The 20656-nt window shown below is 36.6% G+C and overlaps 1 protein-coding gene across 5 annotated transcripts in view; it reads right to left on the bottom strand.

The window, feature by feature from the left end:
* The window catches only part of LOC126321992 (maestro heat-like repeat-containing protein family member 1), a 262008-nt gene that overhangs the window by 105880 nt on the left and 135472 nt on the right, over positions 1-20656 (bottom strand). For all 5 annotated transcript variants that reach the window (XR_007558737.1, XM_049994248.1, XM_049994247.1 and 2 more), the window contains 3 exons: positions 5409-5547; positions 5164-5311; positions 2253-2461 (listed from right to left, as the gene is read on the bottom strand). Coding sequence is in view for 4 of the 5 variants with exons in the window: in XM_049994248.1 (XP_049850205.1) it covers positions 2253-2461; positions 5164-5311; positions 5409-5547 (496 nt within the window). In the remaining variant the exon portion in view is untranslated. The remainder of the gene's footprint in view (positions 1-2252; positions 2462-5163; positions 5312-5408; positions 5548-20656) is intronic.

Genomic DNA, 20656 nt, shown 5'->3' with positions numbered 1-20656 from the left:
GCAAAAGGAGGAAAGCATCATTTTCTACATCTGGTTGGAAACAATATACAAGAGACTGCAATCAAGTTGCTTTGGATTTGCTTGACTTCATTTCTTGGGGTTGGGTTGGGTGTGGGATTGAAGGGACCAGACTTGACTTCATTTCTGACTTAGATAAGAAACACCAAATGGTTGCACCAATACTATACATCTATTCCCAGTTTCTTGCTGCAGCCAAAATAAAGTCAATGGCGTAATGACAATGATTACAGCACTCTTGGAAAAGAGCACAATATGTAATAATACACTTCACTTCCTTCCTGTTTGTGATCATAGTTACATGGCTCCAAACTGAGTGATTGGCTGAATTCTTATAGAAAAAAGAAAGGATCTTATCTCAGAACTAATATTGTGAAATTTCAGAAGACCATTGTACTCGCAAAGTTCTAAAACATAGATTGGTTAGTTAAAATACAAAGGACAGTGTGTAGAAAGTACTAAAATGTTAAGATACTACCCAAAATGAACAGCCAGTATGTCATCTCATACATGAAAGTAAAGAAATATGTTACTTTGTTACTGTGCCAGTAAATAATACATACTTCGAGGATACAGTGCAAATTGACATCCTGAGAAGAAAGAAATCATGCCATTCAATGGTACTAATGTCACTGTTTTACCAATACAAAAAAAAAACTTGACAAAGAACATATATGTGTGTGTGTGTGTGTGTGTGTGTGTGTGTGTGTGTGTGTGTGTGTGTGTGTGTGTGTGTGTGTGTGTGTGTCACTAAAGAATTTTAAAATGCCAGGTGATGCAAAGAGTTTTACAAAGATGTTCTAGAAAAATAATGTAAAGATGTAAGAGATAAACTTGACAATAGCATCGTAACTGTAATAGGCAATACTTTTCGTGCCGCTATTGTTTATTTATTACTTTATGCAGTACTGATAAAGATACAAGCTAAACAATTCTTTTAAAATAGTTACCATTGTTATTATTATATAGTGCCACTGTATTGCTATTGTTATTGTTTGTATTCTCAATAAACTTTAAAACTATAAATTAAAAAATTGTAGTATACAATAATGTAGGTAAAAACATTCATTGCATAAAAATGCAAGCATATAATAAACACTAAAGAGCATTAAAAATAATTGTAAAATTAAGTTAAATGGAAGTTGGAAAGGCAAGACAACAGACACCAGTTTTAATTATTACTGTTATATTGTTACAGAAATTAAATTTAAATGTATTTCACTATGATGTGTTATTTATGGCAGTGAGATCTATTAATCATATAAAAATTCAAATGTGGAAACATCTACCTTGATGAAAACAGAAAAATTAATTTTATAAAGAATTTTATCTGTAGCACTTATCAAGTGGATTTTCAGATCACTCTTAGCACTGCAGGAAACAATGCACTGAGTACACTGCTATTCGCATGAAGTACATCATAGTAGTTATTATTTAACTTTCATCAGTATACTCCCATCACTGGAACATATGTAGTAATATGCGAACTAAAGCTGAACAGTGGAACAAGAAAATCAGCTGCTTCTTGCAAGTAGTAACTTTTCTGCCAAAAAAATTATAATATGTGGGTTAGAGAACTTGTATGATGGCAGGAAAAATAAAGTTTCTGGTCAAGGGAGTAAATGATTATACCAAATTCAAAGAGGTATGCACTAGCAAAGGGTTACAAAATGCAGACTACCAATTAAAAAGAAACAGTTTATGAAAAAGTACATTTGTTAATATGTAATAAATTTATGTAGTAGGAAGTCAAAATGCATTTACCTGAAATTTATCTCATCAGGTATTGAAATACGGGCAATAAACAGTACAGACAAGAGGAGAACAGAAGCTTTTGAAATGCTGGTGTTGCACAAAAATGATGAAGTATTGACGGTTGCATTGATTAACTAATGGTGAGGTACTGAGCTGAACTGAAGAGAAAAGAAATGTATGGAAAACTTGGCAAAAATAAGACTGACATTGATAGGACACATGCTGAGGCATTAAGGAATAGTTAATTTGATAGTGAAGGGCAAGTGTGGGGATAAGAAATTGTAGAGAAAAGCCAAAAATTCTTCATCATATTATTTGTTCTCAGAGATGCACTCACTACATTGTCTCACAAATTAAACAACTAATTTCACTTCTGATGTACCTGATGATAACAACAAATTGTGTAAGCCTTCCTTCTACAAGGAATAAGGTCTTATAGTGCTAAAAATATGAACACAGCTGTAAAATATTCAACTTACTTTGCAGGATTTAGTTTGTAAGCACCCCTGTTTGGAACAATACCATATTTATTTGTATTTTCTGGTTTTTGTGGAACACAGATAGGTGGAGAAATACCAACATAGCAGCCCATTGCAACAAGAAACATGGAAAACAGTTCCGGAAACTTTTTAACTGTAATTGAATTCATGCTGGCTATACTGAACATATTGCTCATTGCACTTATTGCCTGCAAAAAAAGAAACAAACAACTTAGAACAACAACATAAAAACTGCAAGAAAAACATTAACAATGTACTTGCCCTTCCACATCACTTTAACATATTAGAGCACTACATAAACATTCTCTCATATACCAAAGCTCTTACAATTGTGGGAGGACGTATTTCAAACCATGCAAATGTACCAGTCTACAAGCATACATATTGCAGCAATCTCACAATTTGCATATAAACAGTGGAAAAATAACAGACAAACAATAGCAGTATTTTGCCATCAATCAGATGATCAACAAAAACTGATTGCAGGAACATTGGAAAACCCTAATACAACTGAATGACTGCACACAATTTAGCCAAAATGTAAACTGCCAATACTGTTGTAGGTATTACTTACTTATGCAAATTACTCACAGTATAGGACTCCAATGTTGACACCTGCCTCAAACTGGCTTTGCTGTTCCAATAATTTAACTATTGGGGCATGACTCAGTTTCAGCCTATTGTGACATGTTCTAAGTATCTCTCTCTCTCTCTCTCTCTCTCTCTCTCTCTCTCTCTCTCTCTCTCACACACACACACACACACACACACACACATTCACACACACACACACACACATTATATTTTGTCATTTCCTGCATAACCACTTATACTCATTTACACCATTCTCATTGAGTTTAATGTAGGGCATCAAGATAGGTGAAAACAGAGTGGACCTTGTTGCACATATAGACAGTTTTTGTGTTGAGGTGGAAGGCAGAGTGGACAGCGAGGAAACTCTGGTGTAGCCTCTGGGGCCTTTGGAAAGGATGGCTGTTTTGAAGAACTATGATCATAAAATGGATGAAATCTCCACCTGTGGTAGGTGGGTGGAGGGAGTTTAGGGATTGAAGGTTGAAGGGATTGTTTGTAGATCTGATGGAAACTGTCAGGTCGGATTTGGCAGGTGGAGGTTAAGCCTTGCACTTTGAAGATAGGTCAGGTGGGGCAAGTTACAAGTATCACATAATGGAGGATAGTTAAGCTTATGAGACTGCTTGAGGAAATGGGCGAATTTACAGTGGGGACAGGTGGAAGGGTTTCTGCAGTCGGTGGCTTGGTGACCATATGCATCAGGCATCTACGGCAATGGTAGGATTGACGACCGAATTTGGACGGCTCAATGGTGTGTCATTGATGGTATATCAGGCCCACAGAGGAAAGGGTGGTCAATTGCGGATTAATGTTCTGTGAAGATGTGGACTTCGAAGGGTGGACCAATATTGTCCAAAATATGGAGTGCTATCTGAACTTTGAGGTCAGGGTGGGAGTTGAGCTCAACGTCCACTTCACCCAATGTGGTCTCAGAGTCAATATGTTTTACCATAGCAGTGGGGGTGAAGGGACAGCAACAAGGTTGTGGCTGCTTGGTCCAGGTGGTTGTGGGAAAGGGTGTGAGGTTTACATAAGGACCGGAAGTGACACAGGTGATGATCTGGAGAAGCTTGATGCACAATTCTGGATCAAGGGATTTAATGAGGACAGTGTCTTTTCTTTTTGGTAATCTGAGTGATAGGTAAGGAAGGGATGTATTTTCTGATTTCAAGAGGGATGGTTTTAGGTTTGAGGAAGTAGGAGTCAAGATGGGAGAGTAGGAAGGTATGAAGTTCTACAGTCATAGTCACTGATGGGATGGCATGGCATGGCAGTCGATGAAGTCTGAGCTTCCATTTGTTTTGGTGTTTTTTGGGATAAGTGGAGGGATAGCATCTGTTCTGAGGCCTTTGGAAGCCTTCCTGGCAGGTGTAGGTAAGGAGGGAGTGGTAGGTGTAACTGGGGATAACAGATGAGGGTTTTGTTTGGAAGGTGGTATGGATGAAGATGGCACAATAATACAGAAACTTGATGCAGAAACATTTGGCTGTGTTGATGGAGATGGCACAGGTGGGGCTATGTGTGGTGGTGGAGGAAATTCAGATGCTGGTCCTTATGCTGGATCTGAAGAGGGTACTACTGTGTTTAGTGTGCTTGGATGGAAAAGGCCAGATAGAAGGGGATAAGCGTGATGGAAGGTGGAAGTACTCCAAATGATAGTTATAAAAGAATTGAGAGGGCAGGTGTAAACAATGATCGTTGTTGGAGAAGGCATGGTGTCACTGAATTTACCAGTTGATGGATGGATGATGAAGTTGACGGCTGCAGCAGCAACAACGATGGCAATGACGAAAATGATGGAACAGCAGCGGTGGGGAGATGGAGATGTTGTTCAATAACTAACCCATTCCTGTTCCACAGAACACAGTTCTCCAGCTTTTTCCTTTCTTACTTACTTTGGACCATGATTTTTGATTACATTATATAGGTCTGGAAATGTAGAATATGTAACGGAATGAGGACACATATTTAAAAGAATAGGCATTAAGAGAGTGGTGACCTTTGCTTAAAAGAAGTACATGTAATTGGACTTAGTTATGAAGCTTCTGTACCTTCACTTTGTTCTTTATCTAGTTAAATATGAAAGAGGTTTATAAGTTAGCATTAACATTTCACACTGCAACAGTAATAACAATAACTCCAGTATTTGAATGCTATAAAAACTACAAATCATCAGCGTAGTACAAGCCTATAACGCAGCAAAGCTCAGGAAAGGAAGAAAATGCTACTACAGTTTTTCTGGAAGATAATTTGTACAGTCTCTAATTTAATCTGTCTTATTTCATTCAGTACTTACAGCCAGAGGTAGTAGAGCAGCTATCTTTACTTTATCATTCTGGATTTCATAGAGAGGAGTGGTTGAAATTATAGAAAGGAACTGCTCAATTATGTCCGAAGACAAAACTGGGTCCTGGGCCAATACCATCCAGCATTCTGATACTGACCTGTTAACAAAAGAGTGGTAATTGCAGCAGTGGAAGTGGTGTCCGTAGTAGTAGTAGTAAGTAAGTAAAAAAATAAAAGTGTTAAAATTAAACTTACAGATCATATGGGAGTCGCTGAAGCAGCAGTGCGGATACCACAGACTTGGGATGATGATGTGCCAGAGCCAAAATTGCTCTTAGACCACCATTTCGAGTTTGTACATAATGTACATTAGACAGCTGCTTGAGAATGCCATCTAAATTAAAATTGTCACAGTATAATTAACACACAATAATTAAGCAGCTTTTAAAGAAAAATCATGCAAGAAGAGAAAAGAGTGAGGGATAGGTGAGGGGGAGAGGTTTGGAGGGGGGTGGGGTTGAGTGATCAAAACCTTTTTGTAACTTGCATCACAAGTAAAAAAAGATAATATTTACTTAATATTGCTACCTGAATGTTACAACACTGTATTGTGACAAGTCAGTAAAGGCCATGTATAAAAATCAATGAAACAAACCATAGCATGGATTTTAAAACACTAGCCTTTTTTATTTCTACAATTTTAAACATTTCTGGTAGAGGTAATTTTCCAGTAAACAAAAACTGTTTGGCATGATTTCTGTACCTATTCTGCACACGATGACAAAATTTCCAGTTGATGCAATGAATGGGTATTCGAAGGAATGACAGTTAGCCCTAAATGTGGGAAAAGGTAAGTTATTGCGGATGACTAGGAAGATCAAATTTGTAAGGTTCGGACACATGATTACTAGTGTCCTGCTTGACACAGTCAAAATGTTTAAATATCTAAGTGTAATGTTGCAGAGAAATATCAAATGGAATGAGAAAGTGAGAACTGTGGTAAGATCTACTTTTGTAGATCTGACAGTGGTACAGGACAAACCAACAAAGTAATTCTGTAGTTATATAAGCAACCCTAAATTTAAGGTTCGTTACCAAAGTTGTGCTCTTTTGCAAATGTCTCCTTGTAGTCCATCTCATTTGACAACAAACAGTATTTTTAATTTCTGATTGTAAAACAAAACCAATGGTAGGGACCCATAGAAAGTGATTGGTTGAGCAATTCTATATTTAAGTCTGCATGCATTTTACAAGTTCACAAAAGATAATAGTACTTGTGTTTAAATAAATAAACATCAAGCGATTACCAACTTAGTACAAGCGTTCCTATCTGAAGTCATTTCTGTATATTTTGTGTCAGTGTTACTCCTTATTTTATCAAGTGATCTCATCTGGCCTCATGGAGCTGAGTGGACCTCATTCCAGGAACTGAACCTGGGATCTCCACATTAGTAACCAGCAATGCCAGACACTAAAGCAAGAAGGTGACCATATGCTAACATTCACTCATAAGCAATTCTATTATTCTGTTCCCCCCCCCCCCCACCCCCCTCCCCCACACACACACACAACTAAAATATATAATGTTAATACGATATTATGCGACCACCTTCAGTGCCTAACATCTGGACATCCAAACGGGGAGATATTTTAATTCCGGATTAACTTTTACCTTTAAGGATTCATCATGCTAATTATGAAGTTTTTTTTTTGGAGATTTTGAATATCCTGTGGCTTCCAATTGTTTTCTATATGCTATAACAGGGTCCCATAACATCGGGAATAAATGTCATGAAATGTTTATTAGTGATATCTCCTTCACTGAGATAACATCGAACCTCACTAAGCACCTCATCTGCCCAAAGCCATTGTACAAAGGTATGCTGAAAAGTAATGCCTCTGAATTTTTTATGCCATTCTCAATATCAGTTGAGGTATTACATGTTATACATATTAACCATCCAACTTTCGCACTTTGCTGATGGCACTAGAGCGCTCTGAATTGTAGCTGTAATGTAGCAACTACATTATGTAGTAATGTATTAGTGTCTCCTCCTTTATACAGCCACACACAATTTTTTTTGTTTTTTGTTTTTTTTTTCTTTTTTCTTTTTTCTTTTTTTAGTAACAACAACTTAAATTCTTCATCTAATTTCAAGGAGAAGAATTTCACGCAACCAATAAGGAAACTTGAATAAACTATTTACCTTTTACTCAAATTAAGATAAGACAGAGCACTTGAAATGACACTAGGTAAGTGGACACATTGACATTATACACAGAAGGCAGCGAGTCGCCGAGAATGGGGAGGCGCAATAGTAATATAGCTGGAAGTTATTTGGTGGCGGCATTTGCTGGGGAAAGTTGAGAACATCTAAAAGTTTCTAGAACAATCTTAACATCAGTTTAAAAGCATTCAGAACAGTTATGACAAAGGGTAATCCCTGTACTAGTCTGCTATGCAATAGCTTCAGCTCTTGCAAATGAAATAAAATAGCCATCCGAGTTTTTAACCTCTCAGGTTAAGAATTATTTATTTTACTACTATGCTACAGGAAGTAAGAGAGAATAATACATAAGGAGTTATATTCCTCTTTTACAGTTCATAGGCTTTCATTCAATTTCAAAACTGAGTAAATTTAATGTGACTCCCAAGAGAGGCCGCATATGTTCTATGGAAAGGGCTGCTAGGTAAGATGCTGATATACTTGAAATAATCAGTCACTACTGAGCTACAAGAATGTTCATTTCTGATTTAATTTTTACTACTGGAGTACTACCACTTTTCGGACACTGCTACAATTGCCCGAAACAGTATCCAAGTAGCGACAGGTTATTCCACATTTATTACACCCAAGCATTGTGTGCAAATAGGAAGTGACTTTGAATGTGTGCACAAGTATCATTTCCAACTGTGACAATCTTTAGAATGATAGTAGGACCACTTTCTCGAGTTCTTATGCTGCATCAACATGCTGGATAATTGATTCTGCTTTGCACTTGTGAGCAGTTCTGAAGTTGTCTATTCTGGGTTTAATCATGGAAGTGGATGACTGGTTGCTCATTAGAAGTACTCAATCCTGATCATTGGTTCAAGCTTCATAAGATCAAATGAGCTAAATTGTGTTTTAGAATTGTTGAAAGACCTGCATGGCAGTGCAGTTTTCGTTCAGTACAAGATTGATTACGTAAGTTTTTTCTGTGTTATACTGATGCATGAGGTAAATGTCTGATGTTGTAGAAATGGTTGATGCTTGTATGGTTTCTTTGGGCAGTGAGTACTTGGTTCATGAAAAGGACTACCTTTAACAAGATTGACAAAGTACCGTAAAAGGCAAAGGTGTTCAACTGAGCCTGATCTGTTTGTGTTCTCTCATCTTAAAGAATAGGTGACAAACAAACCTGTAATAATCAACCCCTTGCTACTGTAATCTGCTGATATCAAGAGGACAATATGCCTCACAATTATATTTGATGATTTACTGCATTTCTAACCTGTTTACTTAAGGCTAACCAATCCTAATTCCCAGCTGACCTCAAGTTGTTATGATAACGTTTAAATACTTACAGTGTACGCCTGCAGAGTAGAAGTTAAGTGCTATTCTTGAGTGCAAGTGAATGAGACTATAAAATATCAGGGTTTGTAGCATTCGTATAAATGTGAGATGGCCTTTGGTTTGCTGCTCGTCCTGCTTAATGAAGAAAACGGCACCTATGCACTCAAGTAACAGGGCACTGAAATCCAACCGAAATAATTCTTAGAAATTTACTTTTACATTTTGTTGATATAATAGCATTCTTCCAGTTACAGTGATAGTCAGGGGGAGTGAGTTAATATGTTTCCTACGACAGAACTGTGCCTGGGTTGTGTGACGTAATTGTCGGTACATGAGAAACAGTGTGCTGTGAACGAGTTTAAGAAAGCATGAATTCAAAGAGTTTGTCCATACATGGTGCATCTGTCCTGCTAGACCACACAAGCACTGGGACATATGCAACAATCCAATGCCTTGGGTTCATTGTCATTCATTACCCTCCACACAGTCCAGACTTGGTCTCCTCCAATTTTCATCTGTTTGCAAAACATGAACACCTTCAAGAACAACACTTTGGTGGTGATGTAGCAGTGGAAGCAGAGGTGATGATGTGGCCCCCTCAGCAAAGTCAAATATCCTACAGTGACTGTATCAACCAGCTGGTCTCTTGCTGGGAGAAACATGTTCATCACCAGAGTGACTATGTTGAGAAATAAATATGCAGACATGAAGAATAAAGGTGTAGAATGCTAATAACATTTACATTACTTAAAAAGCTTTAAGAGTTTTCACATTAAAAAAAATTCAGAATATTGCTTTTCCGCATGCCTTTGTAATATAGAAAAAAATTAACAATCGCAGCAGGCGATGTTACTGCCTTACTAATAAGCAGGAAAGTGGGAGAATCTTGATGAGAAAATCATATGAAATGGAGTGGATATAGCAAGAATCTCTGAAATAAGATAGCAGAATGGTTTGTTTGGAAATGTTGAATTCAGAATACTTTATTCTGGAGGAAAATTGTTGACACAATATTAGGACAAAAATCAAGGATAAAATGATATCAATGAGATTTATAGATGAAAGGTTGATAGTAGTGAAGATCCAAGGAAGGAAGAAAAATTAAGTGACAACACAAGTATATATGCCACAAAATGATAGACAACCTGATGAAGTAAATGGTAACTATGACAAGGGCAAGGAAATAATAGGGAAAGAAAAGAAGCAGCCATTTTTTAACAATAATAGGTTACCAGAATGCAGAAGTGGGTGAATGCCGAAATGGAAAAGCTACGGGAAAATGTGGATTTGGAAAAAGGAATGAATAGAAGAGCTCTTGATGCACTTCTACTAAAGAAATCATTAATCATTGTAAAAACATTGCATGAACAACTCAGAATAATAATAATGAGAAGAAAAAGTGGTAGAAGAGTTGAGCTAATCCAATTAAGTCACAAATATTTATGAAATTGGCTACATTTCTCTACAGAAAGGATTTAGAAATTGTTTGGAAAATGTCAAGACATTATCAGGAGTGGAAATCATTTCAGCTATATCATCTGAAAACTTGAAAGAAATTTTAATGAGGGAGGACAAAAGAAGATGCAGAAAAGTATTTTGTGAAAAATCCTAGGAGAAAAGAACTCAAATACACAATTCATCAAACTGTAGTCACAACAAATGGATTAAAACTGTGGTCTAAACCTAGAATTCAAAAGAAGGTTGAATTTCATGGTCAATTCTCTGAATGACTGAGCTATCTATGCACAACACATGAACCTACTGTCACAGCTTTAGATCCACCGGTACATCTCTCCTGCATTCCAAAGTTCACAGGTGTTCTGCATATCTTACAGAGCTAGTAAAGAGGTAAGAGAGAGGTATCAGTGAAAGCAAAGGTGTGAGGGTGTACCATGAGTCGTGCCTTAGCAGCCATCAGAAAGAGCACTGCCTGGTTTGTGTTTCCATCTGGCATACAGTTTTAAACTGTCAGGAAGTTTCAGAATAGTGGACACTCTGATTCACAGTGGATGATTAATTCTGGAAATAATCTATTACTCTCGAAAACTGTATGTAGAAAGCAGCAGAAGAAACAACTGATGTTAAGGAAGAAAATAACATTATGAAAGCATGAGTAACACAGAAAATATGGGAGAAGATGTGAGAAAGAAGAAAATATAACAATTCTGTAACAGAAGTAGATAGAATACGATATAGGCACTAGGTAATTAATTTTGAAAAGAAACTGGAAAGCTTGAGCACAGTGGCTACAAAAAAAATCTGAAACAACTGAGGAACATTAAAGGGAGGGTATATGCACTGTGATGAATTGGGAAATAAAGAACCTGTTACTCAGAAAGAGGAAGGGAAACATTATGTAAATGAATAAAGATGAGCTTGGAAATGAAATTCCAGAAAATCATGAAATGATGAATGAATGGTAGTAATACTTAAAAGAATTACATATATGAGGCAAGGGGTCACAGATTCTTTGGATATGGAGAATAAAAAAGAATTTAGAATCATTATGAAAGCAGTTAAGATGGCACTTAAGGAAATCAAATGTGGAATGGAAGCAGTGGAGATAGGATTCTGATTGAACCTATCAAACATTAATATCAAGAAAAGGTGGTAATAATACCCTTACACAGACACATTTACAAGAAATGTGTGGCCAGATAAACAGTGAAGTCAATACAGAAGAAAATGAATGCTACAAAATTCTTCTATGAAAGGTGAATAAATAATTTTAATCTTAAGTTGAGCGGGAATAAATGAAGAACAGTTTGGTTTCAGAAGAAGTAAGAGCATAAGAGATGCAAATAGACAATTACCAACGACGGAACACAGATTCCTAAAAAAAGACAGGGAAGTTAATGCTGTTTTCATTGACTTGGAAAAGGATCTTTGACAGAAAATGGACTCAACTTTTAAACGTCCTATTGCAGATCAGAAAGAAAGGAGACTGGTAAGCATTCTATACATGGCAACAAGTAATAGTAATGACATAAGAGGATATTATAGAAAGAATTAAAATTAGAGGAGGAGTTAGACAGGGCTGTTGTCTTTCACCTATTCTGTTTTACATCTATCTACAAAATGTTGTTAAAAACTTTTTTTCCAATAAAAGAGTAATGTGACAAGAACTGCAATGTCTCAGACCACGAAACATTTTTATGAAGTCATCAATGCCAGAACTGATCATCATTCCGATACACTGGTTGCAACAGAACACGTATTTTGTAGACACCTGCTAACATGATCAATTTTGTTTCCACTTGGATGTGAGTTTATAGTCACCTTATATTCAGGTAGACTTGTTTGTCGGTTGAAAAATCACTGTTTAATGTAAATTTAGTTTTGTAGAAATTTCCACATCATTTCCTGAAATCGTGTTGAATGACTGTTTGCCTTGAAAATGATAGATGAATACTTTTCATTGCTAAATAAAGATGCAGTAGAAATATGAGCTTCAAAATGTACTTCATAATTAAAGACTAAACAGAAACCTACTGAATCTACTTGTTATCATATTGAGAGATAAAATTTTACACAGAAAAGATATTAAACTATGTTTCAAATTGTGTAAACAGAACTTCCATTTGTTGCAAAATGATTTCAATAATTTTTAATTTTAAGTTTAATCATGGTGAATGAGTGGTAGAGCCTGCCATAACTAAGTCTCTGTTTTTGGGCTGATAGCAGTCATGAGAGTCTCTGTTGAGTATTAAAGCAGTCTGAAACCATTGCTAGTATCTGTAAAAGTTTTTTTTTTTTACTATAGAGAACAAACATAAAATTGAATGGAAACATTGGTCTGGTAGCTACAAAAGTAACACTCAGGTAAAACTGAGTTACAATTTCCAAAGATAAGTATTCATTTAAAAACTGATTCAGTTGTGCATCACCATTCAATGCTTTTGGCTTTCTATGACGTACATTGGCAATGTGTGCCAATCTAATCAAATAGTCTGCGGTATCTTCAAAGTTCAAATGACTATTAATGACTTTTTGCACACCAATGAATGGTAATGTCCCAGAAGGATAATCAAATGTATAAGGTTTGAAGATGACATGGTATTACTAATTGAAAATTAAAAAGCAGTCAACAGTATTTTATAAGCATTGAACACTGGCTATGAGGAATGTAGAATGAAGATACTTATGAAAAAGGCTAAGGCACCAGTTTTAAAAAAGCAAGAGAGGAATTTAAAAGTAAAAAATAGTGATGAGTTATTGGAATAAGTTAAACTTTGAATACCAGCCATTTAGAAGAATATCGGGCCAAGAACACCAGCCATTTATGACATTGTGTAAAGTGTTCCTGGCACACGTGTAATGGAATATCTTCAAGAGTAATACATACTAAAAAAGAACCAAGCTTAAACATTTATAATATTTACTTTACTTCTTTGACACAGTATAAATTTTAAACCAATGATGGCAGAAAATATAAATATCCTTAAAAAATAGTTGTGATGTGAGTTATTGCGCATTTTCTTCCTCTTGAGCTTCCAAAATTTCTTACTCATCCAATGTGACATATTTGTAGCAGAGCTATGGTAAACTGCAAAACCTAATGAGTACTACAGAAAACTGAAAAATCTAATGAGTACATACACAAATTATGTCAATGAGAGCACATATTGGCCCAGTCAACATGACAGCATCTATTAGGTTCACTAATGCCTCTTTTAAAATAATTCTAGAAATTGGCAACCAATTGGCAACATCTGTCATTGTACAGGTAGCGAGACATTTGTACATTGTTCTCGCACAAAATGAGTCCAGTTTTAGAGCAATAGGTGGCTTGTGCATCGAGAAAATTTCAGCCCAAGCTATACTCGTGCACGATCTTTGGAACACAGTGCTGTGACCTACACTTTGCTTGGGCTCGGTCTCCAAAGTGTTAACCTCATGTACGAAGTATGTGCAGTATCCACTAATGGGTCATGTAATCAATAAATAAAAATATAGATATCTATTGCAAAAGAAGTTTTTTAATACAAGAAGCGTATTCTGTGCTACATTAAATAACCAGCAAAGGAAAAAATTAGTTTAGTGATAAAAGATGTGGGTTGTGCTAGACCTGTTGGACACAAAACATGAAGTACATCCACAGGCTGTTCTGTCAACAAATGCAATGGGAGGAACGTTAGGATTACAAAAGTCCTTTGTATATATTGTTGTCCTACTTGGTGTAAAACATGGACCCTAACATGAATACAATATAAATACTTAAAGGCTTTTGTAGTGTGAATCTGTAAAAGAATGGAAGACATGAAATGGACAGATAAATAAGGAAAAAAGTTGTATTACACAGGATGAATGAAAAATATAAATGCAGTACTGGAAACAATCAAGAGTAAAAGAAATTGGCTAGGACACAAGATGAGAAAAAAAAGCTGCATCATACACAATGCATTAGAAGGAATGGTGACAGGGAAGTGGACCAGAGGAATAAGATTTCAGCTGATTGATCACTTCAGGATAAATGCATCACACACACAGCTTTGAAAAGGACAGTGTACATCTGGGAGGAATAGAGAATGCTGAACTTGAGGTAACAAACTTTACTTTTCTTCGCTCCTCCCCTCCCCCTTCATCACCATCAATTCTATGAGCAATGTGAGTGTCTCAGAGTGGGAACAATGAAGTCTGAACAGCAAGATCCTCACAAAAGATTAAAACAATAATAGTTACAATAATAGCAACATGTGACTGAACCTCATTGCTGTTGAATCTGACCACTTTTAGTTAGAGATACATATGTGACATCACAAAATGAACCCAACCAACTCAAAAACACTTATGAAAGCCGTTGCTGACTTTAATCAGTATCTGTAGAATCAGAATACAAGGAAAAGAGTCGTGATTATATTGTCCCCTGTCTATAGTTCATAGATGGATTCATTATTCTGATGCACATATGGTATATCTAAAAGGCAAGAAATTGATTACTGAATGTGTGTAAACCCCACCCCCATGCACCAGCATGCACACAAAAATTGGCTCTGTTATTTGTCATGTACAGTTGCAACTAATGTAGCAACAATTTTATTTAGCTGTTTAATGAGAGTCGGGTGTTAATGCAGCATTTGCAGTTTCAAACAACAGAAAATCCAGGAGGGAATGTAACAACAATATTATGAAAAATATAGTTGCTATCAACCATATAGGAGAGATGGTGAGTCACAGATAGGCACAACAGAAAGACTGCTACACAATAAGCTTCCGGCCAATGCCTTTGTCAAAAATAGACAACCCCCCCCCCCCCCCCCACACACACACACACACCTCTCATCGTGCCCTGAAATGAGAAATGTCCTACCCACTATCCTTCTGCCCCCCTCTCCAGCGGCATTCTGTCACCCACCGAACCTACACAATATCCTCATCCATTCCTACACAACCTCTGCTGCCAACCCCTTGCCTCGTTGCTCATATCACTCTAATAGACCAAGATGCAAGACTGTTCCATACATCTCCCACCACCACTTACTTCAGGTCGGTCACAAACATCACCTATCCCACCAAAGGCACGGCTACCTGTGAAACCAGTCAGGGGATCTACAAGCTAAGCGGCAACCACTGTGCTGCATTCTACATGGGCACGGCAACCAACAATCTGTCTGCCTGCATGAATGGCCACTGACAAACTGTGGCCAAAAAACAACTGGAACACCCTGTTGCTGAGCAGGCCACCCAACATGACATTCTTCCTTTCAATGACTGCTTCTTCACAGCCAGTGCCATCTGGATCCTTCCCACCAACACCAACTATTTTGAATTGTGCAGGTGGGAACTCTCCCTGCAATATATCATATGTTCTTGTAACCCTCCTAGACTCAGCCTTCATTAGTCATTGTCCTTACCCATCTAGTTCCTCCCCTGTTCCCATTCCTGTACTACACGGTCCTCTATTCCACCAATGCATACTGTCTGTTTACTTCTCTCCTTTTCTGCTACCCCCACCCCCCCTCCCAACCTTCTTTCCCCAAACCTCTGTCTAACCTATTGACTGCAGTTAGCGGACTTACTCCCCTCTCCACCTCATCCCTGTGTGTTCACACAGCAACATTTTACTGTCCCCGACCATTACCATGCTATCCCTTCCCCTCCCTGCCCCAGTCTCTTCCTTACCCCCACTTGGTTGTCTCTCCCATCACGCACTGCTGCTCATAGCCCGACTTTTTTCAGCTGCCAGAGACTGGTCATGTATGTGTGAGTTGCATCTGCAGGCCTGTGTATATTTTTTGTCTATTTTTGACAAAGGCCTTGTTGGCCGAACGCTTGTTTTCATAACTGTTGTAGTTTCCAACATTTCCTCCACTTGCTTGAAGTTAACTCATTCCACATCACTGAGAGTCCTCCATATAAGATCTACTAAACACTAATTATGATGCAACTTTTCTCCCAAAATACATACTATTATATGCTCATTGCACAGCTTAATATTAATATTTGTAGACTTTTTTTACCAACAATATCAACTCAATGTATGTCACTGAAAAGTGACTAGGACAATGACAAGCTAGGCGATGCACAGGCAGTTTGGATTATATTAGAAGTGCTTTGCGTTATATAGGACAATAGTGAGGAGATCTTAGAGAATGTATAGCACGTCAGAAAACAAAAATACACAGTACATACATAAAAGGGAAAAAAAGCTAATGTACCTTCGACATCCCGAGAGAAATTGTCCTTGTGGATGTGCAACAGATAATAAAAAATCTTTCCTTTTAAATGACAATAAATTATCCACAAAACATGTTAATGAAGAATACACTGAGATCCATATGATAATGATTAGGCTACTGTAACTACACATCATCAAACAGAACAACAATTTTACTACATCCTCACATTACTGCACTGAAGATGAGAAGTCAGATTTTACGAGGTTGGTATCCATATTACTGGCGTTATTTGTCTTGGCTGGCCTGAGATATTCCATGATTGCACCTACTGAACCTGACAATCACATCTTTTCAGTAACTGTAATGAAATGCTTGTTAAAAAGGTTTGCAATACTGCACGTACATCTGTTACTTATAGATTATTTACTTTTGATGCTATCTGCTCCTCATCTCTGGTTCTACCAGTCTCCTCCATCGCTACATTCCATAGTGTCTATTTTGTCATCAGATATAACAGTCTTTTTCTGAGAATGTATTTTCTTTGATATCTGTATTACTATCTTTGACACTTTTCCAACATTTCTTGTAATAGGCTATAGCATCAAAATCAGAGCTGTTTCTCACTGACAGATATTGTTTCTTTTTTGTCTTATAATAGGCCTTTACTTCTCACGTAATCCATGGCTTCTCTGTAGGCATTTTTCTTATCTGGGTTAATGCTGGGTGAACGCAGTTTTCAAGTAAGTTAAGCACTTTGTTAATGAATTTATGTTTTTCATTGTCATGAGCTCTGTACAAATGTCTTCAGCTCTTTTGCCTTTCTTGATTTTCCTAAAATAATCAATTTTTGACTTACTGTTTACTTCATTGAACTCAAATTTACTAGTTTTTGTATCCTGATTAGTATTAACATTTAACAAAAGGAACTGCATATCATGATCTGACAGGCCATTGATTATTGATTTTGTAATTTAATTTTGTTCATTACGCCTTTCTATAAATATATTATCAATGACTGTTTCTGAACAATTAGTTACCCTAATTGAGAAGTTTACACCAGGCATTAAGCTGAATGATAATGTTACTGACTCAAATTCTAACTGGAAGAATTTTTAAGAAACTCTACATTAAGATCACAAGCAACTAATACTTCGTTGCTTTTTTTCTGTTGAATGGGCCAACATACCTTCAAGATGATTATGAACAAATCAAAATTACTTGCAGGTGCTTTTATTATAACAAAGGATTTATTATGACATTCTACTTCAGTCACTAATGGTTCTATACGCAGCTCTAAGCAAAATTTATAGACAATGTTCTTAAATTTATGGCAATTCCTGACCAATATGGAAACCACTCCTTTCTGCTCTACAAAAGTGAGATGCTGACATAAATTCTGGAACATTTCACACATTAATAGAAGTGGTTGCACGATGTTCAAAGAGAAAGATTTTGTCAACTGAGTTTGATAATTAATTCATCAATTCAAGTAAATAGTCAATTTTACTTTCCAGTCCTTGAATATTTTGATGCAATAAAGAGAGCTGGCATTTCACACTGAGAGCAATAATTGATTGAAATTGAAATTTCTGGTGACTGCTCGAAATGTTCAGGCAACAGCCATTTGTACTGATGCAGTATGCTGGAATTACATTGTTCATTTCTTTCACATACTGAGGGTTTGTTTGAATTGTAATCTCTCATAAAACTTAGTTTCTTCTGTCTTTATCCTAAAAGAAAGTGTTGCTCTGACATTAGTAACCACTAGTACCTCACTAATTTTTTGTGCCTTCTCTACACTTACATCTGCTTAAGGCTCACCATTTTTTACCTGAAGCAGCAGGTCAAATTTATTTTTCACATTCACCACAAAGCTGCCAGAAGAAGTTCTAAACTCAGTCTATCTATTACCTGTTCCCACTTCCAACCTCTTTTTACCCTTCTCCCTCCTTAACATGTCCCGATGTCTGTAGGGCAGAAATTTCCCCCCCCCCCCCCCCCCTGTTACACTATATTCCTATATCTACAGTATTCATACAAAATCACTGAAGAGCCTCACTTCCCCCAATCCCACACCACTACTCGCCTCAATGGAAAAAGTACTGTGTCCATCAGATACCATCCTGGAACTAACAATTCTATGGCACATCAGGCATTTTTCACTCATGGCACAAAACAGTTTAGAAAGAGTAAGTCAACTAAATTACCAATAAACAATAAAACAAACTTAGATACTTTGGCACATACGCAGCAGTATAAAAACAAACTAATTTCTCAATCAAACTACTTAACACTTACACTACCTTCTGAAAATATGAACTAAGTAATCAAGTGATATGCCCTACTTAAATTACTAGAAAGAAAAAGAAAAAAAACCAAACAAGATTCTGTAAGTGTATCATTGCAAAATGTAAACAAAAATACCATTACAACCCAAATCAATGAACATTTCGCATTTTCTGGAATAATACACAAAGAAAATTAAACCTTCAATAGTAAACTTAAAACTGCACTAATACATGTATTTGATGAGTAATTTGTACTAAAGAAATGTGCGTTACAATCTAATTAACTTATCTTTACGAGTGCACAAAACTCACACATCCTACGTAGCACAGGGCTGCCAATAGTCTGAAAACTGATGTCAGTTTCATTTCCCACATCCCTTTTTACAGGTGCTACATTGGTTCAATAATACAAAATGCAACTATGTTAAACTGAAAAACAGAATTTTTTCACTACTGAAACATCTATGTTTGTTTTATATTATTTGAAGAGAACTGTTGGACGTCTATAACTTGATAAGATTTACTTTTATTCCAATTGATCCATAGTGAGGAGGTCCTCCAAGATGTGGAACATGTCAGAAAAACAACAATACATGACAAATATTTACAACTAAAACAAATAAGCTGATGTACCATTCCACAGGTTCCAAATGGAATGATCATCTTTTTTAATGAATACTATGTGAAAGAGTCATTTTACAAATACTAATGCACTGAATTTAAAATTAATTTTTTTTAAATGTATTTATAAGGTAATAAACATGGTTTACAACTACTATAATACTTATTTACAATGAACACATTACTGCACTGAAATGGTGAGAGGGAAACATTCCACTAGGGAAAAATATATCTAAAAAACAAAGATGCTGTTACAGTATCTTTGTGTGTACACACACACACACACACACACACACACACACACACACACACACACACACACACTCATACTCACTTGCCGGTATGATATATCAGCGCAGTCTTCTGGCAATCTTCAGGTGAATACTGATGAGCAACACACAAAGCTCCTCTATTTAATATCCTGCCGGCACAAGCATGCTGTCTTAGTTGATATTACACATGTGCTAGTTGAGCACATGTACTTCTGCTGTAAGTCTGTGCACCACTCTGCGCATCCTCCACAGTGAAAGCTCTCCTCTTCAATATCAAAACTATTGTCTTTGTACAGTACGATCGCAGTATGATGCTGATTAAGTAGTGTATAAAGTTATTGTGTAATTAGGTCCCATGCAGAATTTAACTGGAAACCTCTGTCTTAATTCGTAAGGGATTTAGACATTCATCTTTGAACTGATTCATTGAAGATTAAGCTCCAGAAATTTGACATACGGACCACAATTTTTGTTTCATTACATTTCATTGAATGGCCAAAGTTTATACAGTGTTTAGCAATAGTGTACGTATTTGCTTGGAGAAGGTGAGTATGGCACCGATGTTCTAGAATTTGATCCTGTACTGTCACATCTATGTTTGTCTTTTGCAGTCATTCCAGGTGAGAACCGATTCAATAATATGAGCACATTCAATGCATTTTTATGTGACAGAACAGTATAGGAAATTTTGAATATTTGGTGCAATTAGATTGTATGGGAATGGTGTGAAACACTACATGATAAGCAGTAACAACCACATATTAGTAAAAAGCAAGGAATAAAAGGAAACAGTCACAGTGTAGTTGAAGCACTGAGCAGTAAACAGGCACATAAAGAAGACTGAAATTGTTACTTAAATTTTGGAGCATGTCACCCTTCAGGCTACAAAACACACACACACACACACACACACACACACACACACATACATACACTGTCCTGACTGGCTACAATGCACTGGTACTATAGCCCAATTGACTATTGGGGTGATGGGTTAAGTCAGGCAGAGTTAGAGCAAGGAACAAGTAGGTGGGAAGTGAAAGAAGTGGGTGGAGCTTATTTTTATTTAAGAGGAAAAGCTTAGTATGATTTCAGCCTTGTTCATGTGCCTGTCGTACTTAACCATATGATAGTATTGTCAAGAAA

The sequence above is a fragment of the Schistocerca gregaria genome, chromosome 2 (assembly GCF_023897955.1).
Source record: "Schistocerca gregaria isolate iqSchGreg1 chromosome 2, iqSchGreg1.2, whole genome shotgun sequence".
NCBI classification, from domain to species: domain Eukaryota; kingdom Metazoa; phylum Arthropoda; class Insecta; order Orthoptera; family Acrididae; genus Schistocerca; species Schistocerca gregaria.
This window is presented reverse-complemented; position numbering and strand designations above follow the sequence as displayed.